Raw genomic sequence first — 24,058 nt, forward strand, 5'->3', positions numbered from 1 at the left:
GTTGTTCTTTTTGCAGTATTCAAAGATATGTTTACAGCAGTGACATGGAACATAGAAACATTAGACTGGGGATAGCTCATTGACTTCTGTGGGATACTGTTCTGTGCCTGCTCTTTGACCTGTGCAGGGGTCATTGTGCAGGGAGGGGCAGTAGATAAGCCATGAAGTTCACAGATTTTGAATGGTGGATCTTTTGTTATCTATACATAGGTGTTAACTTTCAATGTGATCCTGCCTGTGATGACAACCGAAAAGTGTTCTCTACACAACAGGAAGTGTTAGACTATAGTGAGACCCAATGGCAAGAATGAAAGCTGTATGACTTCAGGATCCTGACCCATATCCGGCAGGTGCTGGCTGTATTATACAGCTAACATCTGCCCGCAGTGGCCAGGATGGAAAATAACGTCAGCTCTGCACATTTAATTTCTCAGATACTTTGGTCAGTAGTGACTACGGCATCTTCGTGTTAGACAGAAGATGGGGCTCCTTCAGTCCCCCTGATTGTGCCAAGCGATTGTCATGTCTGCATAGGGCCAGGTAAAAAGCTCCCAGGCCTGCAGTCATAGTAAGTAAAAACATAGTATAATAAAACCTTAAATATAATTGGAATTGATGCATCTGTAAACTTCCAAATGATTAAAATGTATTTATCCTGCACGGTGAACACGATCACCTTGCCACCCAAAATATTTAACAAAAAGTGATCAAAAAGTCATGTGTACCACAAAATGGTATTAATAAAAACTACAGCTCACCCTACAAAAAAGAGCCCTTACACAGCTCTTTTGACGGAAAAATAAAAAAGACATAGGTGTCAGAATATGCTGTAGAGAAAAAAAATAATACAATAGACAATGTATATTAGGAGGTTCTACTCCTTATCATTACTGTTTAGGGCAGGCACTTGTGTGACCCATAATGGAGTGACTAAAAGTAGCACTGCAAAAAACACATATAAATTTCTAGAGATGAGTGCGCACCCAAATGCTCGGGTCCGCGTTATTCGAGTCGAGCTTTTCGTAAAATTCGAGAGCTCTACTCGAGTAACGAACCCCATTGACTACAATAGGAGACTCGAGCATTTTTGTATGTGGGACGCAGGGTGCCGAGCTTTTTTCTAGGTTCGTGTCTCTCTCCCTCTTCCCTCCCCCCTCCCTCTCTCCCTCTTCGCTCCCCCCTCCCTCTCTCCCTCCCTCCCTCCCTCTTTCTTTCTCCTTCACTCACTCTCTCCCTCCCCCTCCCTCACTCACTCACTCACTCTCACTCACTCTCTCTCTCTCTCTCTCTCTCTCTCTTTCTCTCTCTATCTCTCTCTCTCTCTCTCTCCCCCTCTCTCCCTACCTGCCTGACTAAAAATTTGCCATTGACGCGCGCTGCGTCGGGGAAGGGCCAAAACAGGCACGTCACAGCGGGGAGAAGCCGAAAACTGGGGCAGGGTCGAACACGATTTGATGCTCGTTCGAGTAACAAGCACCATCGAGTACGCTAATACTCGAACGAGCATCAAGCTCAGCAGAGTACGTTCGCTCAACTCTAATAAATACACATGCATTTCTGCCATGGTTTTGCCGCAATTGTGAACAAATAATTCTGTGATCATTACATTGTCCTAAAACTCTGAAAGGGGATTGTTACTATTTCAAACCACAGTAAAAGACATCTGTAAATACATACTGTTCTTGCACTGCTGTTTTATGGGATGGCAGTGCTATGGTTTTCTGTCAAAGGGGTTGTACCACAATCGCCTTTTATAACCTAAAAGGACAGATGATAAAAGTCTGTTTGGTGGGGGTCTCACTGCTGATTCCAAGAACAGGGGTCCCATGTCTCCCTCTTCTCGTCACTCCCAGTTCACTCTGTCCATCCACAGCGACATGCAGATTGAATGAAGTGGCCATTGCGCATGCGCCATGCCGTTCTATTTCAATGGAGCTGATGGAAATAGCCTAGTACAAGCACTTGGCTGCCTCCAACAGTCTTGCTGAAAAGGAATGAGGGTGTACAGCGCATGCCCACACGCCGCTTCATTTAATCTCCTCCTTCAGGCGGTGCAGTGAGCAGGAGAGGAGGACATCGGATTCCGTTCTTGGGATCGGTAGAGGTTTTAGCAGTAAGATCCCCTACAGATCAACCCTTTTATCAGCAAGTCAATTGTGGTACAACGATTTTAAGAGAAGGTCCAGCTTTGCAGCTATTTTTTCTAATTTTTGTTGCTTCAATGCATCTAGAATGAAAAATTATACCATATAGTTATGTTATGTTCCCCAAAAAAGCTGGTAAAGTGCTTTACAGGACAGGTTACTCAAGAAAGGGGCCCCCTTCATGACGTGTAAACATTGTGAACATACCTGGTGATGCCTATATGGTTAGAAGTACATAAGGGTAATGGGATAAGCACTCACCGGGTGTGTGGCACCCTTTAGTGTCACACCAGATCCAATCAGACAATGAATCCACCCACAAAAGTTGTTCCACCAGAAGAATACACCTCCTCCCACAAGGGGATCAGCAGCCTCTATCCATGATTTAAACACAATGGCCTTATAAAATGCATAAATATGAGAGACGAATAACAGGGTGCTCATGAGCAGATATCAGAGCTGATATGGATGGTAAGGAACAATTGGTAATCCACTAGTCAACATGCACTTCCTCAGAGAGGGGGGGGGGGGGGGGGAAACTTCTCACACCACTGCATCCCCAGAATGCCCATGATGGCTCTAATTCAGTAAAAGAAGCGGAAAACTTTAAAATCCATGTGCGCGAAGCTTTATTGGTCTCTCAATGCTTTTCAGGGAAACAATAAAACAGATTCCCTTCTTCAGGAGTACATACGCATTAAACATGCACGGTGAAAATGATTACCTCTATTTATGTAGAAATCCCTTATGTAAGGTGACCTATTCCTCCACAAAATAAGCTGCTGTGTGTGCGCATGAGGAATAACACTATTTCTGGCCTTTTATATGACTTGTATCCTGCAATTTTTCCCAATTTTCCCCTCTGCAGACTGTATCTTTGCTTCTCAGTTCTCTCAGGTCTGGTGGGAGGATCATAGCTCCTGTGCTGTGTTCTATAGACTGTGCACAGAGTACTGTAGTGCATAGGCTGTAGATTATGGGCTCAGCAATGCTGAGCACTGGAGATGCAATTTTGTTAAAACACAATAAACAGTTGCAGGGTCCCAAAGGGTAACTCGGGACACACGCTGAGGAGCTGGGAGGGTAAAGCTGTCACTTGTCTCGGTGGCACTTACAAAAGTCCTCCCCAGAGGGACACACGCAGCCTTGGCTAGAGCATCGCTGGGCCTCTTCCAGACACCGCCAGTAGAGGGATGGCCGATATAAATGCCGTAGAACTTTAGAATGTCACGTGACAATTCCTTTACTTGCCAGAATGAACCTCGGCAATAATAAAGAGAGTCCACACAGACTTTAGTGTTTAAGTTCCTCAGTCCCTGTGAACAGTCAGGGCCTGGTAAAACTTTACTGTAAACTTTGACACTTGTACAACGTGAAAACACACTGGTGCAGGCAAGATAGAAGAAGGGAGGTCAGGGAGGAACTCAGGATGATGCCGGTCCTACAGTCCTCGTTATCTGTATGGTACTGCTCCTGGAAGGGGAAACTTTCTCAGAGAGTATACTCAGGATGATATTGGCCCTACAGTCTTTGTTATTTGTATGGTATCACTCCTGAAAGGGGAAGGGACAAACTCTCCACAGACACTCACTTTTTGAAGTACCTCTGCATGGTGGTCTTGACTTTCTTCACTGCTCAGGCTCTCCCTCTCTCTGTCTTCACACTCTAATGGTTCCTGGCATTAGGGCCCTCAGGAAACCGCTCTTCCTCTTCCATCACTCTTCACCACATGAGGGTTGAAGGTACACCCATGCGGCCTGCACTCCACTCCTCTCTACCATTGAAGATTATGAACCACACCTTACTCTCAAGCACTCATACTTATAGATTCTAACATACCACGTGACAGGACATAAATTGATACATTTGCAGACATCTCCCAGTCTCATGCAGACATTAACCTCTCACTTGCTGCAGCTGTGCAATACACATAACAGGAGACTAGACAATTTGCACAGTGCATCTACACAAAAGACATACATATGTATGACATTTATGGAGCGGCCAACAATAGATGCTCTGGGCCACTACACAGTCACTTACTATTAGCTGCTGGCAGTGTGTATGTGAGTCTTTCCTCCTCTTCCCCACTCCCAACTGCTCTCTATAGACTTTAATGAGCACAGTGACTCATCCTCCTCCTCAACTCTCCTGTTCTGGAGTCCTCTTACTCGTCTCTATTAACACTCTTGACAAGTAGGCAGTGAACAGTAAGTTAGGAGACCCCTAGCGTCCCGCTCTTTAGGGTGCTTTTTAGCAAAAATATCTCATACGTGAAGAATGTTATGATACTGTAGAAATGTCCGCTCCATAAAGAATCATATATAAAATCCTCTTTATTTAAAATAAATATATCACATAATGAGGGTACCATGTCCACGCTAAGACACGTTTCGAAAGCCGCTGCTTTTTTGATCACAACTACATGGTACTCCTCCTTAAAAGCAACCACGTACCAATCCTCTATCATACAATGTAATAACAAGTGCATATAAAAAAATACATATTCACAGGACCCAACCCACAAACAGTCCACATATTAGTAGATATAGAGCCAGTCATTCTTTAAATGTAAACCTTCTGGTTGACGTGTTCCCACTTTCAATGTCCAGCAAGAGGCATATTGGATTTCGAAATTAGGAACATGTCAACCAGAAGGTTTACATTTAAAGAATGACTAGCTCTATATCTACTAACATGTGGACTGTTTGTGGGTTGGGTCCGGTGAATATGTATTTATTTATATGCTCTTGTTATTACATTATATGATAGATGATTGCTCCATGGTTGGTTTGAGTACCAAATGGCTCCGCTAGCTTTGATCAAGAAAGCGCATGGCTTTCGAAACGCTTCTAAGCGTGGGCACGGTAACTTCGCTATGGGATTTAATTTTTTTTTTTTATATATGAAGAGGATTGTGTTATGGAGCCGGCATTTCTTGGCCCTAATCTTTTACAACTTTTCCTTAAATGCACATTAACCCTTTAATGTCTCGAGCTTCAGAGCTCCCCACATCCATTGTGTAAGTGTGGTGGGGACTCCACCTTCTATCAATCAGAGTGAATTTTCCATTACCCACATGGAAGTGCTCATGGATTGTACAAACCAGTCTCTGAATTTGCCAAATTAGTCAGTGTACTAAATAAAGTACATTTAGATCCTATTTTTTAATGTTAAACCTTTGATGCATTGGAGGGACTCATCGCTACAGTAGTGGTTTACCATAGACCCCTCTACATAGTGGTTTGCCGACATGGAAATATACAAGCCTATTGCCTAGAATGGAAGAAGTGGGGATTACATGAGAGGGACACTATCTGAAGGTGTTGCAATTAATACTGTAGCTGACAGCATTACTTTATTCTTCCGAGCTCTTATGTACATCAATAGAATTATTAGAGCTTCATCGTTAGATAATTACTATTTCAGGGTGGTCTGTGACATGCGGGTGGTCTGTTTTCCCCACATAAATTAATTTGTTGGTGCTGCATCTTTTGGTAATTGCTCTTGCACAGAGATGAATTGTTCTAAAGGATTCTGAAAGCTGTAGTTTTCGACAGAACTGTCTTCTATCTTCTCAAAATTACTTAATTCGGACAAATCAGCATCTGAGGGAGTTTGAATCGGCTCCTTTTCCGTGACTTATTATCCCTCTAATTAAGTTGGGGACATTCCAGTGACAGTCAGAAAATAAGATTTTGGTGGTGCCATGTGAAGACACAAACCGGTCTGTCTCGGAGTGCATAGAGGGGGCCTTTACTTTGTTCTATGGCTTCACATGTTTTATTCCAGATCACACAGCTGTCACAAGGATCAGTGACTGTATAGTCACAAATCTTTCTGATGGTCTTCTGGACTCAAACATAATGGCCTGTAAATACCTAGTGGCAAGCGGATTGCAAGTATTCACCTAAAAACATCTTCAAATTGGCATTTAATAAGTCTGTATAGTATGAGGATGACTCATTTATTTGACACAATTCTTGAAAAGCGGGCTGTCTCGTCAACCTTTCCACAATACTTCAATACAACCAGCACTCAACATAAACTTTTCCTTATATGTATCAGACTTATCTTCCCCAGATTTCCTCATACTTGGGCCGGCTTCACATGAGTTTATTAGCATGCAATACGCAGAGAGTAGAACCCATTGATTTCAATGGGTTCATTCACATTTCCATATTTTACGTGGGCATTTCGGTCATACAGAAAAAATAGAACAAGCTCTAGTTTTCTACATATTTTTGCAGCAAAGATGCCCATAGAAGTCAATGGGGGTACGCACATTCGCAAGTAATACGCAAGGAGATAGGTGAAACACTGCATAATTCCGCTGGAAAAGAACATATCTGGAACTAATCAGTGCATTTTTTTTTTGCCGCATGCAAATAAACATGCTTTGCAGGGGCTAAAATTACAGTAAAATACAGCGATCTGCTCGCAAAAAAACATTGTTCATTCCGTAAAAAACGTAGTGCTCATGCAGTAATCGGCTTCCATGTCTGATGCATAAGCATAATATACATAGCGCATTACAGAACCCCACCCAGACAATACAATTAATCATAAATATATTTAAGAAATTTTAATCCCCCCCTCCCCACACACAGACATACAAAAAGGGAAGGGAGAAAAAAAAAAAAGCCTAACTTTTCTCCACCTTCTCATCTCTCTCCCTTACCCCCTCCAAATCCATCAACTTTTCTACAATACCTCAACTAGCACTCAGTATGAACTATCCGTTATATATACATCTGACCATCTTCCCCAAACCTAATGAAACAGCCTCTTTTTTTAAAATGTTCCCCTTTTCAAAGATTGGGGGGCTGGGCGAGGGTGTCACGCTGCATCCAACGAGCAGTAATCCGCTTCCGCTCCTGATACAATGCTCTCTGAATTCCCAAAAGATTATACCCATCAACAATACCCAAGTTCTTTATTTTTTAAATGATCTCTAGTACCCCATTGCAAAATTCATTCAAGTTTACACAATCCCAGCCCAGCACCGTCCATATAACCATTTGGACAGTCTGAATTTCATCTAATACCCATGTTGAACAACTTCAAAGGAGTATGATAAACTGTACCCACGAAATACAATTGTGATAGTGATTGACTTTCAGATAGAGATATCTATTATCTTCGCTAATATGGCCTAAATATGTTTCCCATTTTTCTTTTACCTTTATGGGAATTGCATGAATAATAAGAGAGCATCAGCCTGTATAAATAAGATACACCCTTTATAGCTCCAGAACACCCAAGAAAATTCACCAATGTGTGGTGAATCGTAAGCACGTAAGCACAGATACTGACCGTACGGAGCAGCAAAGACATGTCGTAACTGAAAAAGTGGAAAAATTGAAAAATTACTATGGGGAACATCATAAAGTCCTCTAAATTGTTCAAAACTATAAAAAGAAAAAAAAACCTCAATGTACTGGTTCTAAAAAAGATCACCTCTCTTCTCCAATGGTGAAAATTCCTCCAACCTAAAAAACTCTGGCAATTTAGGGTTCCTTCAGATGGAGTGTATATAATAAACACATCTAGGTACAAGATCTGCTTGAAGTTGTTTCAGGATTTAATTATTAAAATAATTGTAGGTTTTTGTCCCTTTTTACCTCCATTTATCCCTCCTCACAGACCGTTGTAAGGGGTTGAATGGGAACTAATCTACCATTCAACCCTAACCCATTTCTTTTTCCCCACCTCTTTGAATGTTGTAATTGAGACGCCAAAATATATATCCGAACGTTTGGACTTGCCAACTTTCCAGACCATTTATCCCTATGAAGAGTCTCCAAATTAATTCTAGCAGATATCTTACTCTACAATAAACTCCTAAATATTGTACGGAGTCTAAAAAAATATTGTGATGCCATCCAAACTGGAGAGTTTTGATGTAGATAAAGGAGTTGTGGCATTAAAACCATTTTAATAAGATTTCCCCCGCCAATTATCAAAACTGGGAGACGATTCCAGACCTTGACCTTATCCTCAAACTTTCATACCAATAGAAGCAAATTGGCAGAAATATAGTCTTGAGACTAAAGCCACATTTACATGCAAGGATTATCCCTCAAAATTCCATCGAGCAAATTTCACTCTTTGGCTGAACGATGATTTTTAGGTGAGCATAAAATGCATTGTTCAGCTGGAGAGAGAGCAGGAACCGCACACTGTGTTCTCCACATGAGCAGCTGATTACATTGTATTCAGCTGATAGCCTGTGGCAGCCCGTGCGCAGATAATGCCACTGAGTGCAAAGTCCAGACCACATGCTGGAATTTGCAAACAGCTGAAGGAGGCTCATTTATACGCAAATGAAAGTAATAAACTGCTAATGGACAATACAACGACAGATCATCTGCATATAGTGAAATACGTTCCTCAGTTTTTCCATACTGCAAACCAACTATATCAGTGATTGACTTATCAAACATTCCAGGGGCATGATTGCCAAGGGGACACCCCTTCCTTGTTCCGCTCTCTAACTCCATCAGACCTGAAATATGACCATTTTCCCTCACTCTTGCCCCTGGCATTGAATAGATCATTTTGACCCGTGGCAAAAATTTCTCACCTAAACCCATCCTATGAAAAACAGTCCACAAATAATTCCAATCGATGCCGTCGAAAGCTTTGGAAGTGTTAAGTGAAAAAACAGCCCTGCACTGAACGATGATCATTCAGCTCATCGTCCATCGTTTATGCTGCATAAACGATGGACAATGAGCTGATCGCTCACTGTAAATAGCAGCCGTTCAGTGTTGAACAGCCGCTATGTTAAGTCAATGGAGAGAGGCAGGGGAGCGTGAGGAGAGAAATCTCCTGCAGCCTCCCAGCCCCCCTGCTGGCTGCTCTGTAAGCGAGCCAGTGATACTAGCTCCCGTGCAACAGCACTGGAGCGAGTATGTGGGGACGAGTGTCAGGCATCGTTTGCCCAACATTCGTCCCGTCTAAATTGGCCCTTAGTGTAGGAAAACAAAATGTTCCTCAAAATGTTAATCATTAATATTAAATTTGTACGTCTACTAAATGGTTAAAAGAAAAACAAAGTTTTTTTCAATGTGCTTCCAGAATAAAGTAAAGAGATGGAAATATGTAGCTCATTAATAATTTGTACAGTATGTTTGCACATATTGCAGTTGAAAATGTGAAAAAATTAATCATGCAACGATTCATTAAACACCATCAAGAAGTATGGCAGAATCTAAAAAACCTAAAAAAACATTTGGAAGACCATCCAACTTGGGCGACTTTTCATTAGGAAGTATTGCTACTGCATCCTTTAACTCCTTTAATGACACAAGAGCCTCAAGTATCGCTGTCTGATCATCAGACAAAAATGATACTTGCACCCGTGCCAAATATTCAAAAGGATTGTCACAATCCACACCTAAAATCATACAAATAGAGAGAAAAATATCTTAAAAATGTCATCCTCCCATATGACCGAAAAATGATGAGCAGGCCTTCTCAATGCTGCCACATAAGGTGATTGATTCCTGTGCCTTAATTGTAGAAGCCAAAACACATCCCCCTGCTTCCCCTTCCTTAAAGCCCGTGTTTATATAGATGGTGACTGTAATATAAGGTAGCGACTGCCAGCTTTTCCATGAATGGTTTATACAGTACTGTGCAAAGGTTTTAGGCAGGTGATGAAAAAATGCTGCAAAGTAAGAATTTTTTTCAAAAACAGAAGGCGTCTAATTGACTCCAAATGTATTCTGCAGCAGGACAACGACTCCAAACATACAGCCAACGTCAGTAAGAACTATCTTCAATGGAAGCGATGATTTGGCCACCACAGAGCCCTGATCGCAATATGATTGACTCTGTCTGGGATTACTTGAGGAGACAGAAGGGTTTGAGCAAGCTACATCCACAGAAGATCTGTGGTTTGTTCTCCAAGGTGTCTGATTAAAACACCCTGCCGAGTTCCTTCAAAAACTGTGTGCAAGAGTACCTAGAAGTATTGATGCAGTCACACCAAATATTGATTTTTTGATTTACATTTCTCTTTTGTTGATTCACTTAGCATTCTGTTAATTGACAAAATAACTATTAAGGCCTCCCTCACACAGACGCTTTTTACCGTGATTTACGCAGCATTTTGAATGCGCCTATTGAAATCACTGGGGCCTCGGAGCCATGCATTTTCCAGCGCCCCGATTTTCGAGCGGACTCTGTTCTATATTTGTCCGCTTAGTGCACCTCATCACCCATCACAATGATGGGGTGCATTAAAACACGCTGTCGGCCGCAGGGAGCTGTGGACAAAAGCGAAAGTAAAATTGCGCAAAGCGCCGCGTTTGAAATTGCATCGCTTCTCGGTGTTCATGTGTGAGAGTGGCCTAACACCTCTGTTTTTAAAAGCATTCTTACTTGGCAGCAATATTTCCACAACTGCCTAAAACTTTTAAATGGTACTATATGTGTTTTAAGCAAAATGTCTATTATATTTGCAAAATAATTAATTGAGTCTTTTGTCTATGCGTTGTGCCTGCAAGTTTGTAACAAGTTTTACTTTTGATTGCTTTTCAGTGCCCCCATGCCTTATTTAATCGGAGTTCACTTTAGCCTCATAGAGGTAGGTTATGTTTTGATGTTCTATTTTGTAACCAAAAATCAGATTTCCTAATGAAGGTAGTAAAGACTACAGAATTTGCTGCGGAATCCGGAGGCGGATGCCTGCTATGGATTCTGCAATGCAAAATTCACCCGTGTACATTCGGCCTTACTCTTTTTCACCCAATCATCAAATCAAAGTGATTTGAATGAAAGCTTCACAACTAGAGATGAGCGAGCATTGTCCTTAGCGAGCACCTGCTCGCTCTGAAGAAAAGGTTTGGCTGCCGGTGGCGGCGGGGGAGAGCGGGGAGGAACGGAGGGGAGATCTCTCTCTCCCTCTCTCCCCCCGCTGCCCCCTGCTCACAGCCGCCACTCACCTCTCACCCGCGCCGGCAGCCGAACCTTTTATTCCGAGCGGGCAGGTACTCGCTAAGGATAATGCTCGATCGAGTAATTGTCCTTAGCGAGTATGCCCGCTCATCACTATTCACAACCTTTTAGAACAATAATCCATCTTCATGGGGAACCAATCTGTATGTTGCTATCATTTGGAAGAAACTAAGGTCCCACCATTACAAATACCTTTTGTTGAAGCTCCCCAGTTTCCAAAATATGTGCCCATAGCTCTACCAGATTGCATGTAATGTCCGTTTTGTGTGGTGCAACATTTCTAGAAGCAAAAACTGGTTCAGGATCCTTTTTAGGTGGAACGTTATAAAGTATGTCTTGGTAATATCCCTAGCAGTCAGTCATTTCAGTGGTATTCGATAAGTGCTCATCTCTGTGGTTGCTATGATTGCTGTTTTTCGGTACATTCATCTTTTGAAATCTTGTCCTTTTTGTATGAGCTACGTTTTTAGTCTCTTGTGCCAAGGATATAAATTGTAGCTGGTTTTGGCAATTCAACATGGAAGCTTTTCTACAGCTACATTTCAGGAAGACGTAAAAATGTTTGACCACATATTTAATGTAAATGTAAGGGGATTACTAACCAAACAGTAGTGAAATCCTTTTCCTACAAAACCATGTTTGCTGTTGGCTGTTCGGCACTAGACTCAATCCTTGCCTAATTGATTACACCTAAGCCCCTTAATATTTATTATATTGTCATTTTGATATATTTCTAGAAATGTACTTCTAATTTATGCATCAGAAATCACAAACTTGGAGCAATCGACCAAGGACTGGGTGATATTTTTTTGTCATAGCAGACTGAAAATATTCAAATATTAAAATCCTAACCCAAAAGTGCTTGGATGTATTTTTCAGAGGGTGAGAAGTAGATCTCTGGAAGACGTGGTATTACTAAATGTGGACACAAACTCATTGGAAACTCCCTTCAATGACCTTTCAGCTCTGCCTAGTGATGTGGTGAGTGTGTCTCTAATATGCAGGTAAAGGAAAACGTAGCTGTCATGGAGTGTTTGAATGTATTCTCTAATTGTACAGTGTGAAAGCCTTGTACTCCCCGTATTCACTATTACAGTATGGTTTGTACACAACCTGAAAGTTGCAGGTTCAACCCCCGCTTGGTTCAGGTAGCCTGCTCAAGCTTGACTCAGCGTTTCATCCTTCTGAAGTTGGTAAAAGGAGTGCCCAGCTTTGCTGGGGGGTAAAAAAAATGACTGGGGAAGGCAATGGCAAACCACACTGCGAAAGCAGTCTGCCAAGAAAATAGCACGATGTGACGTCACCCAAGGAGTCAGTCATGACTCGGTGCTTGCACCAGGGGAATTTGCCTTACCTTATACATTGCAGCAGCTAGTGGCTATTATTTTCATGACACCAGGAAATGTATCAGCCTTAGGTCTGAGTCAATCATAATTGACAGCTAAGGGTGGCTTTATGTGGGACAACTATCATCTTGCTGCATAGATCCAATCTAAGTTCCTTATAAACTTGGCCACCAATAGGGTAATGAGCTAGAATTCGTTAAGTAGTTGCTTCATTTCAGCTAACCAAAAAAAAAAATAGTCGGTGGTTGCTTTACCCCCCAACAGTTTAGGACGGACTTTGTTCGTTCTGCAGCAGAAGGACATTATAGTTTTGGTCGAATAGAAGTTGTTCAACTTCAAAAGGCTGCAGCTCCGGTTCTATCAAAACAATCAGCATGCTTTTGATGTCATTTTAAAGCTAAGATTCATTGAAAGCCTGAAGAAAGTGCATTCCTTGCACTGAAACACCTTACATCTATTTCTGTACCTACCCTGTGGAATAAATTTGGGTTTTCCTGACTGACACCTGGTGCCATTGAACAAAAGAATATTGATGCCATCCCAGTTGTAACGAGGTTGATTGAGTTCCACCACTCCTTTGTGGAGTAACTTTGGATTTTAATCACCTCGTTCATTTCAGTGTTATGTTTATTCCTCCTACACCTTTGAACACTTGGATATATACGTTTTCCCTTTTTTCAACACTATCATGGTAGGAAAGAGACCTTTTATATGAACACGCAATTTTTTGTTAGACTTTTTGTTGTGTATACCAAAATAAATAAGGACTGGCACCCTTGGCTAGAGTTTCAAACCACCTCTCATTTTCAGGCCCTGTTAACCTAAATCTCACACCACTAGTGATACCTCGAGGTCCCCCCCCCCAATTTACTCCTTTGATATGTATCTGTGAAACCCCCAACCCCACCTCTTCTTTTTTCTCTCTCTTTCTTCCTTCCTTATTTCTTCTGTCTCTTTTTCTTCTCTGTTAAATTCCTTTCTAAGCTTTCAATATTAAACCTAAATATAGTTACATTTGGTTGTGTTAAAAGTTGTAACTAACATAGTAACATAGTATGTAAGGCCGAATGAAGACAATGTCCATCTAGTTCAGCCTGCTGTAAGACCCGGATCAACAACGCTGGTCACCTAAAATTTATATCCTGTAATATCCTTCCACTCAACAAAGACATCTAGTCCCCTCTTAAATTCCTACATGGATTTTGCCCTCACCACGTCCTCAGGCAGAGAGTTCCACAGTCTCACTGCTCTTACAGTAAAGAACTCTTTTCTGTTTTTGTGATGAAACCTGCTTTCTTCTAGACGTAGCGGACGCCCTCTTGTTACCGTCGCAGTCCTGGGTATATACAGATCATGGGAGAGATCCTTGTATTGTCCCCTCATGTACTTATACATAGTTATTTGGTTGCTTCTTAGCCTCTTTTTTCCAGGGTAAATAATCCCAATTTTGATAGCCTCTCTGGGTATTCCAGTCCCTTCATTCCATATATTAATTTAGTTGCTGTTCTTTGAACCCCCCTCAAGCACTGTAACATCTTTCCTGAGTAGCAGAGTCCAGAACTGTACACAGTATTCCATATGGGGCCTGACAAGTGCCTTATATAGTGGGAGGATAATGTTCTTGTCGCTCGCACACATACCTCTTTTAATGCACCCCAAGACCTTATTTGCCTTTGCAGCAGCTGACTGGCATTGGTTACTCCAGTTAAGTCTACAATCCACTGGTACCCCCAGGTCTTTTTCCATATCACTTTTCCCTAGCTGTACCCCATTTAGTGTATATTGGTGACATCCGTTTCTCCTGCCCATGTGCATAACCTTACATTTATCAACATTGAACTTCATTTGCCATTTTTCTGCCCAAGCCCCCAGCTTATCTAGGTTCGTTTTGTAGCTGTACATTGTCCTCCGTTGTATTAATTACCTTATATAATTTTGTGTCATCTGCAAATATTGATATTTTACTGTGCAGCCCCTCTATCAGGTCGTTGATAAATATATTGAAGAGAATGGGGCCTAATACTGAACCCTGTGGCACCCCGCTAGCGAGTGTGGCCCAATCTGAGTACAAAATATTTTTTACCACCCTTTGTTTTCTATCTATGAGTCAATTCATTACCCAGATACACACGTATTCCCCCAGACCGAGCTGTCTCATTTTGTATATCAACCTATTATGCGGCACAGTGTCAATTGCTTTAGAGAAGTACAAATATACAAGATCAATAGACTCTCCCAGGTCTGGCTTAGAACTTACTTCATTGTAGAAGCTGATCAAATTGGTCTGACATGATTGACCCCTCAAGAACCCATGCTGGTGAGGAGTTATTCCGTTGTTCTCCTTGAGGTATTGTACGATGGCGTCTCTCAGAAACCCCTCGAATATTTTTCCAGTTACTGAAGTGAGACTTACCGGCCTGTAGTTACCAGGCTCTCTTTTGGTCCCCTTTTTGTATATTGGAACTACATTGGCAATGCGCCAATCCAGTGGTACAACCCCGGTCTTGATAGTGTCCATAAATATTAGAAATGGCTGCCTAGCTCTCACATCACTTAGTTCCATTAGAACCCTTGGGTGTATTCCATCTGGGCCCGGTGATTTATCGATTTTAATCCTCTGTAACCAGTTCCGCACTTCCTCCTGTGTTAGGTATGAGATATTTTGCGAGGGGTTCATTTTGTTCCCCTGTAACTAAGATATTACCTCCTTTTAATTTGACAACATAGGCGTATAGTTATTTATTTCCTTATAATAATCTTAGTAATCCAGATCCCTAGATTAGGCAATGTAGAAGCTTGAATTGTTGACCTCATAAGTCCTAGGGGATTTATCCCCTTCCTATCACAATACCACGCGAAAGTTGACTAATCATAAAATGCATAAACTAAACTATGTTTTGAAACTACACAACAAAATGCTATGGTTAAATGTTTCATACAATTTATACGGTCCTGTGAGACCTACTTGGTACTGTTTATTTTAATTTATAGGCAAACTTTAATAAAAAGTGATTAAACATAAATAAGTGCTGGCAAAAAATATATACCAACAATGTACTCTTGATGAAGGAAAAGTATGTTATAATGAATATTTAATTTACCATACAGTCATTGTCAAAAAAAAAACAAGCACCTAGAAGGAGTTGTCCGAATTGAATGAAACTTCATGTGTGTGATTGTAACATTGATATAAGTAACTGATTACAATATCAGAGCAAAAGGAGAATTTATTGCAGAAAACTAAACACGAAGGGAAGGGAGGCTCTAGGACCCTGTTGTACCACCTCTAGCTTGAATACAAGATGTGATACGGGTGAGCATGGAGGCTCTATTACCCTGTTGTACTGCCCCTAGCTTGGATGTAAGATGTGATACAGACAGGCATGGAGGCTCTAGTATCCTGTTGTACTGCCTCTAGCTTGGATATAAATGTGATACAGGGGGGCAAGGAGGCTTTAGTACCCTGTTCGGTTGCTTCTAGCTTGGATGCAAGATGTGATACGGGTGGGCATGGAGGCATAGAGGTTCTGTATGACTTCCTATGGCATATCGGTCTACATTTGCTCTAACTGAGCCTCTAGACTGTGCTAACTCATAGGCTGTTGAAATTGGTGTCCCAGATGATCCCTTACATGTTTTAATGGCGATAAATCCGGTGACTGGCAGGTCATAGAAGTTTGGCAATGTTGTGGAAACATTTCTGTGATGCCTCTGTTGTGTGCAGCCGAACATTATCCTACTGGAAAATGCCTCTTGGAAGCCCTGCCATGAGAAGAACACATGTGGCTGCAGGATGTCCTGAACATATAGCTAAGCTGTAATTGTCCCTTGTACCTCCACTAGGGGGGACCGAATGTCATATGCGAGGCCCCCCAGAGCATCACACCAGCAGTGGGAGCAGTGTGCCACTCCACAGCAAAGTCAGGATTGAGGTGCTCACACCTAGGTCTCAAGACATGAACAAGTTGTCAGTGCCCAAACTAGACCTGGGTTTGTCACTGAAGACAACCCAGTTCTGCTCCGCAGCAGTCCAGTTTCATCGCTCACGGAACCATTGCAAATGGGGACAGTGGTGGTTGGGTATTGAAGGCAGTACATGTAATGGGTGTTGTGAAACCAAATGTTCTTTAGCCAAGTGCCTGGAAATGGTCCAAAAGACACAGGGGCCTTTAACCCCTTGAGTGGCACGCCCGGAAATTTTCCGGGACGAGCTCCACTGCTCATAGGGACATAGCCCGGAAGATTTCCGGGCTATGTATCACTATGGGAGCTGCAGAGCACAATGCCACAAGCTGTGACAGTGTGCTCTGCCTGCCTGCACAGACCCACAGAGAACAAAGCAAGGGCTTTGAAAAACCAGCAGAAGATATTGCCGGCATATCGGCAATCTGCTGCTTTGTTTACAGGTTGCCATAGAGACCATCGGCTTGTCAGAAGCAAGCCGATGGTCTCTGTGGCAGGGAGAGCTGGTTGTTAGCTATCAGAGGACAGCTAGGTACCAGCTCTTACAGCAGAGATCAGAGAAAACCTCCGATCTCTGCTGTGTTAACCCTTTACATGCTGCAGTCTATGTGACTGCAGTATGTAAAGGGCTGTCACTGCAACATGTAAAGGGCTGTCACCATCAGACCCCTAGAATGTGATCAGGGGGTCCTGATGGGTCCCTGTGGAAGTCCCCTAAAGGGACAAAAAAAAAAAAAAAATTTAAAAAATTAAAAAATTATTAAAAAATAAATTATAAAAACACTTGTCTCCCTTTACTTTGTAAAAAATAAAAAATACAATCACACATGTGGTATCCGTGCGTCGTAATGACCCAGAGAAGGAAGTTAATACATTATTTAACCCCTTAATGACATGGCCCCTTTTTTTCTTTTTTCCCCATTTCTTTTTTTCCTCCCTCCTGTTTAAAAAATCACAACTTGTCCCGCAAAAAACAAGCCCTTATATGGCCATGTCAATGGAAAAAAGAAAAAGTTATGGCTCTTGAGACGCAACTGCAAAATTAGTTGAAATTCAATGATTAGACCATTTTAAAAAACCTGCCCTGGTGGGCACAACAGGGTGGTAGGAAACTCGCCACTCAAGGGGTTAATGATGGTGCGACCTGTATCTGGATAGTGAACAACAAAATAGTTGGAGGTGCTTGTCGGACGGTCAAACGATCCTTAGCTCAGTCGCCGTGTGTGCATGCCCTCACGTATCCATTGGTCCCAACACCTCCTAACAAACTGGTCAGAACGACTTGAGTGTCTAAAAAAATTCGTTGATACAACCATCTAACTTCTCACATTTTACTAATGTGCGAGGCGCTTCTGAGAGCTCTTTTTGTAGGCCAAAGGTGGAACCAATTTTAAGGCCTCAGGTGACAAGGACTTTCATCTAATTGCTTAGTAGTATACTTGCACATAGATAAGGGATGGAAAGGGTGCCAATCACACTAATACGTGTGGGGCACCATGCAGGTTTACAACCTACTAATAATACCCCATATAATAAAGCCCAGTGGGCGGCCCCACACCTTACAAGTGCACTACACTGGCACCAAGACCCTGGGCATCTCCAGCATTTTATAGCCAGACTGCTTACTACAAATATTATGATAAATACAAGGTATTGGTTAATATTTTGGCCAAAATACGCAAGCTCAGAACTCACTTCATGGGTCCTCATTATCTTGCAAAGCCCTACACCAAAGGCCCATTTAGACACAATGATTGTCGCTCAAAATTCGCTCAACAGCCATCTTTTGAGCGATAATGGTTCTGTCTAAATACGCTGCCATCGTGCACTGTTAACTCATCGCTCATTTCTAGCAAGCTAGATTTTAGCGATGAGTCTTATAACTGCCGCACGCTGATTTTCTCAGCGGGCGGCATCAAAGCATTCTTTCAGCTGGCATCCCGTTGTGACTTCCCAATGGGATGCCAGCTGAAAGCTCTGAGAACACAGAGCTTTCTGCATACCCCACTCAGGGCACTCAGCTGTATACCAGCTGAGCGCTCCGAGAATACAGCAGCTGCATCCGAGGAGAGCACTCTAGCTGTTTTCTGCATACCCTGCTCGGAGCGCTGAGCACTCCCAAGAACACAGCAGCTGTATACAGAAGACAGTGCTCCCCCTGTCCTCTGTATGCAGCGGGAGCTTTCATTTACACACTAATAAGCTCTTAAGTAACTAATTAGCTACTTAAGAGCTTATGCAAAGTGAACACTCAAAACTGTCACTCAAACTGCCGTTTGAGCGAATTTTGAGCGATCACCTTGACGTGTAAATTCACACAACGATTATTGCCCAAAAGGTTGCTTTTGAGTGAATTTTGAGCAATAGTCGTTGTGTCTAAATGAGCCTTTACATTGCAAACAAATCACTGAAAAAATGGCTAATTAATAAGAAAAAAAATCACTGCTAGCAGCCATTCTTACCGGTTTATTGACACAAAGATACAAGGGCAGGTATAGACACCAGTTACCAGCAGAATGCAGACAGGCAGATTGCTATATAGAGGAGCATTGCAGAGGTGCAGCAAAACACTGAAGAACAACCACTCACACACCTACCACATATTGTGGGGGCGCTATGTACTATTATACTTACATACAGATAAGGCATAAAAAGTCAGCCTTCAGAAATACCAAGAAATGGCTAAACTTGGTCCTACTAGCCAAGAAATATATACCGGAGGCTAGTTACATCGTAAGCGGAAAAAAAAGTTTCACCAGAGCTGCCCTTCTCGTCCCTGGATGCCCTTTCCTCCCTTAGAAGTGCTGGACTGTAACTTACTGTGCATACAACCCCGTGTGAGAACAAAGAATGTATTTGTAGCAGCGCCATATAAATACTCATTGTTGGAAGACTGTAAGATGACCAGTGTGCACAGTAGACTGCGTGTCACCATCAGATCTGGAGATGACCTGCAAACACACACAAAAAAAGGTAATTTGTATATTTCTGGCCATATACATTTAAAACAATGTCCACTAGTGAGGGGTTGCTAATTAAAGTTTTGTTTTAAATGTATATCAAAATGGGGTCTGTGTGATTCTAGAAGTATTTAAAAAAAGTAACTTAGTCCCTAATGTTCTCAACTCTTCATGTTACAAACATTGTAATTACCGGACCCATAAGTTCTGATTTCTAGGACCATTGTTGCATCCAGAGCCATTGCTTCTTTACATGCCTTGACCCTAAGGCTTCCCTGTGGATGGGATACGTAGATCTTGTATTCTGTTCACACCAGATTTGCGCCATATGTCATATGTATAAAAAGTATACAGCAACAATGATTGCACAGCATTACAGCACTGTCTGTATGCAGACCTGTATGCACAGGCATATGTACGCTAGCGGTCTCTCCATTCTGCAGCCAAGATCCCCATGATCAAGGCTCGCAATGGATTTTTTTATGCTTTTTTTTTTTTTACGGAAGTGTATAACATCCCACGGAATCCCTTTTAGCTTACAAAAATGTGCGATTCTACTTGTTACGCCGGTCAAAGTTAGGAACGTTTGTTCGGTTATGTTCACTTAGGTGTCAGGAGCCTCTGTTGGGGGTTCAATTTTTGACAGGCGTATATAGAAATATTCCCACTGCCAAAATGATGGAAGCCTTGACAGATCACTTTATAAGTCAGCGGGGTTCGTTGGCCGCCAATTGGACCTTATATATGCCTGGCCCAGCATCGTGGCTGCTTTTATAAATCTACGACACAAGTGTGACCATAGCCGTAGTCCATAAATAGCAAAGAGTAGCCGCTAAAAAAAAACATATCATTTTACTGTGGGACATCCATAATTAGTTTAAAACCTTATTTTTAGTTTTTATGTAAAAAAAAGCAAACCAACAACTAAAGAAACCCCTACAGTCAGTGCAACAGGAAATGGAAATAAAAAAAAGCAAAAATGATGATGAACATAAATTCATTGTTGATCAGTTTTTCCAATAGGCATATAAAAAAAACTAAACAAACAAAAAGAAAACTTCAAGTCCTACTAAGTCACGGAATCTTTAGTTAGTATTTTCTCGAGCGAGTAGAACAATTGAGTGAGCATTTTGTTCCATAAGTTCTTTGCTAAAAAAAAACCCACCCCACCGCTTCCAGCATCTTGCATAAAGCATTGTGTCTCCGTGGCTAATCCAGGCACCGCACTATTAGCTACATGCCAGATCTCAGTCACAGCATTTCTGACGCTTCCCGAGATGCTGGTATGCTGGAGGGAAAACTAAAAGCAGATGACTCTGCTGAAAACGAGCGAGAAAACCAGAGGCGACACCTTCCCCGTTTGTGAGAGGCTGATATATGTATCAACACCTTGTGAAACGTACTGGGACTGTAATGAAGGAAAATATGCTTTCTTTCCAGTTTTTCACAAAAAAAAATAAAATAAAATAAAAAAAAAAAATTTTTTGTAACCACGGCTGACTCTGTATGGAGCTTTCTGTTTATAAAAGTGATATATACAGTAATTACCGAATGTTTCACAACACAAATCAAAAGTTTTTGAAAAAGACTGCCATGTTATACTGTATGGACAAAGCTGAATTCCAGCTGTGCAGTCACTACGGTAGGGGGTGGGAAAGGGGGTAGACCTCAGCCGGCAAGGGAGGCTTTCATAGCAGCTTGATAATGGAAGGTTTTACTATTTTTTTTTTGTTTGTTTTGTTTTTGGGTTATTTTGTGCTCATTTACTAAATGCACTCCTGCATTGGTGTTACATTATTAGGTTGTAATCTAGAATGCAAGATAGAAACTCCCGTTGATGCTCCTCCCATATTGAATATTGATTTTGAGAACGTTGACCTTCCAGCTGCTCGTTGGGTTGAGTTTGACTGCATCCACCTGTTGGCTTGTTGTAAATATTCTTTCATAGGGCTTCGGCCTCCTATCATCATTGCAGCGAGGGAAACGTTCCTGACCATTATATAGACTTGTTTGTGTCTCGCCGTTCTAGAGGCATTAGGAAACAAATATTACTTGACTCTCCGACTTCTATTACATCATGTGACAGCAATAAATCAGGAAATCGGTATGTTAATCCAAGTCATTCTTAATCAGTCCCAGAGGTGCAGTTTATAGTTCCTGGGCCCCAATGCAAAACCGTTACATGGCCCCTAACTAACCTATGTTATTTGGAATTTATGGTACTGGTGTCTGATATTGCAAAGGAACCATTGGACTACCACTAGTTCTGAGGTATGCGATACTGGACTTAGAGGTGTAATATTGCACCCCTGAGGAAGCTGTAATAGGTAATGATACAGGTAGGGCTCCACTACTTTCCCTCCTTGCAGTTGGGATAATTTTGTGCTTGTGTATCTGTTGCCTGATGTGACATTTTGTAGGTGTTGGTATTTAGTGTACATTATATCATTTAATTATTGGCTTGTTTTGGGGTCATATGGATGTAGCCTTGAGGTGAAGTCAGGTGAGTATTGCTTATCATGGCAATTACTGCATTGTATGATGATTAACACCGATTTGGTGCATTTTAGGGTTTTTAACTTTTGTCATGTATGCATCAATAAACTTGATCCATTTTTTAATGTAATCAGGTCTGATATGTTTTGTTTCCATGCAAACATTGAATTCATCACACATCAATAGCTCTTGGTTTGGGCCTTATTAGCTATATAGGGTGTGTGGCACTGCCTGTATTTTTGGTGAATGGCACCAGCCTTTTTTAATACCTTTGTTAAAGGGATTGTCACACAAAAGCAAGTTGTTCCCCATCCACTGGACCCCCACCAGTCCTTAGAATGGGGGAGTGCAGGAATGAATGGACCTTTGGTCGGTTGCATCTATTTGCAGCCATTCAGTTCAGTGGGAATGCAAAGCACAAGTACCCTGCTATCTCCACTAGCCCCACAGAAATGATTAAAGTGGCAACACATATGTGCAATCGCCACTCCATCCCTTTCTGGACACACTGGACCCCCATTCTCGGGATTGCAATTTATACATCCTGTATAGTCAAACTCCTATTGGCAGTGCTTTAATATACTCTAAATCACAGCCCCTTCTGGGGTCTCACCAGCCAAATCATGGTTATGCCTGGGCCACAGTTGTCTGCATGATGTGAAAATACGGGTCAGCTTGCTTTATTGTGATTCTCCGGCGGCCCGAACACACTAAAGCTGATGGGAGTGGGCGATGTCTACTAAAACAGTTGTGAAATTTCACAATGAACGGTCATTTTAGCTAAGCAGTGACGGACCCTCATCTTCTCGAAACAGGTCGCTCGCTCTCGACTTTTTTCGTCCAGTAGTTGAACAGAAGATTGTCATTGTCACAAGGGATCTTTCATTGAAAGAACCTTCTCAGACAGATTGTTCGTCCGTCGCCTTTGAACATGTATGACCAATTTGAGCAACTTTAACAGTCACTATGGACTAAAATGTGTATAACTGCATCTGCAAAACTGCACACTTGTTTATTCAACGGTTGTTCAACCATCAACCTACTTCTACCTAATGTGTACGGGCACCCCAGGTCTCCGGGAGACAGTAAGTAGCATGTTTGAATGCGAACACGGGTAAAACTTAGCAACGTTATTTCATATAATAATGAAAAGTCGTACAACAAGCAGGTCCTGCCTGCATATAAATCCAAGTGAGATCTACAGTCCCAGAAAAGTGTAAATCGGCTGAGCGCTGAGTAACGGTGGGAGTGATCATGAAAGCGGAGTTCAACTTGGTCAACTTTTGGGGACGATTTATTAATCCATTCATTTATTGTGCCAGTTATTTTTTTGCATTAAAAAAAAGCTAATTTTGGTGCAAAAATGTGACGATTTTTACACTGCATTCGCCTTTTTTTTTTAAACTGAATGGAGTGTGGTCTCCCGTGACCTGACCGTTTTACTATAATTTAAGCCAGAATTATGCAAATCTACACTGGCGCACTGTTGCCATATATTTTATTTTCAGCCAAAAGAGGGGTGTGCCTTTTATAATAAATTAGGCAAAGCATCCTCCAGTGCACTTTATATTATACTAAGACATATTTGGAAGAAGACAAATGATACATGGCTACATAAGAGCTTGGAAGCCTCCGACTCACTGCCACATCTCCATTGTCTCCTGTGGTCCGGACCATACATCAGACTCTATTAGGCAGAACTTTTAAGCCCCATCATTTCTGACATCACATTTGTCATTTCTACCTTCGTCCACAATTCATGCTAATTTGTCACATTGTACAAGGCAGGATCTTATTAGAGCCGGCTTCATTAGTCACTTTCTCTGCATCTGCAGTTCATCCTAATAAACAGCGCTCCGGCTCGGTTTTTGCCTCAGTCATAATTAGTATGTACCTCCTTGCAGGTAAGATGCTAATTATGTGACCGGCGTTCTCCCTACCTGTGAACTTATCATGTTCAATTACAGATACTCGGCTCTCCATATTTTAATTAGATCCTGGGGGCAGTCAGGTACTGTAGAAGTGTCGCCGAGGATTTCAGCTTCTTTTCAAGATGTATCCCTGTCCTAAATCACTTGACATTCTTCTACTAAACACAAGAGTTCTCAGTTATACGATTACCACCTCGATTGGTAGACAACCCGCCCAGAACCTGTATCTACTGTACTGTTATAGCCTTATA

The 24,058-nt window shown here is 41.8% G+C and overlaps 1 protein-coding gene across 7 annotated transcripts in view; it reads left to right on the top strand.

The window, feature by feature from the left end:
- DENND1B (DENN domain containing 1B) overlaps positions 1 to 24,058 on the top strand; it is a 187,013-nt gene that overhangs the window by 121,869 nt on the left and 41,086 nt on the right. For all 7 annotated transcript variants that reach the window (XM_066597193.1, XM_066597188.1, XM_066597191.1 and 4 more), the window contains 2 exons: positions 10,695 to 10,740; positions 11,991 to 12,092. In XM_066597193.1, the coding sequence (XP_066453290.1) occupies positions 10,695 to 10,740; positions 11,991 to 12,092 (148 nt within the window). The remainder of the gene's footprint in view (positions 1 to 10,694; positions 10,741 to 11,990; positions 12,093 to 24,058) is intronic.

This window comes from Eleutherodactylus coqui, chromosome 3, assembly GCF_035609145.1.
Source record: "Eleutherodactylus coqui strain aEleCoq1 chromosome 3, aEleCoq1.hap1, whole genome shotgun sequence".
NCBI lineage: Eukaryota > Metazoa > Chordata > Amphibia > Anura > Eleutherodactylidae > Eleutherodactylus > Eleutherodactylus coqui.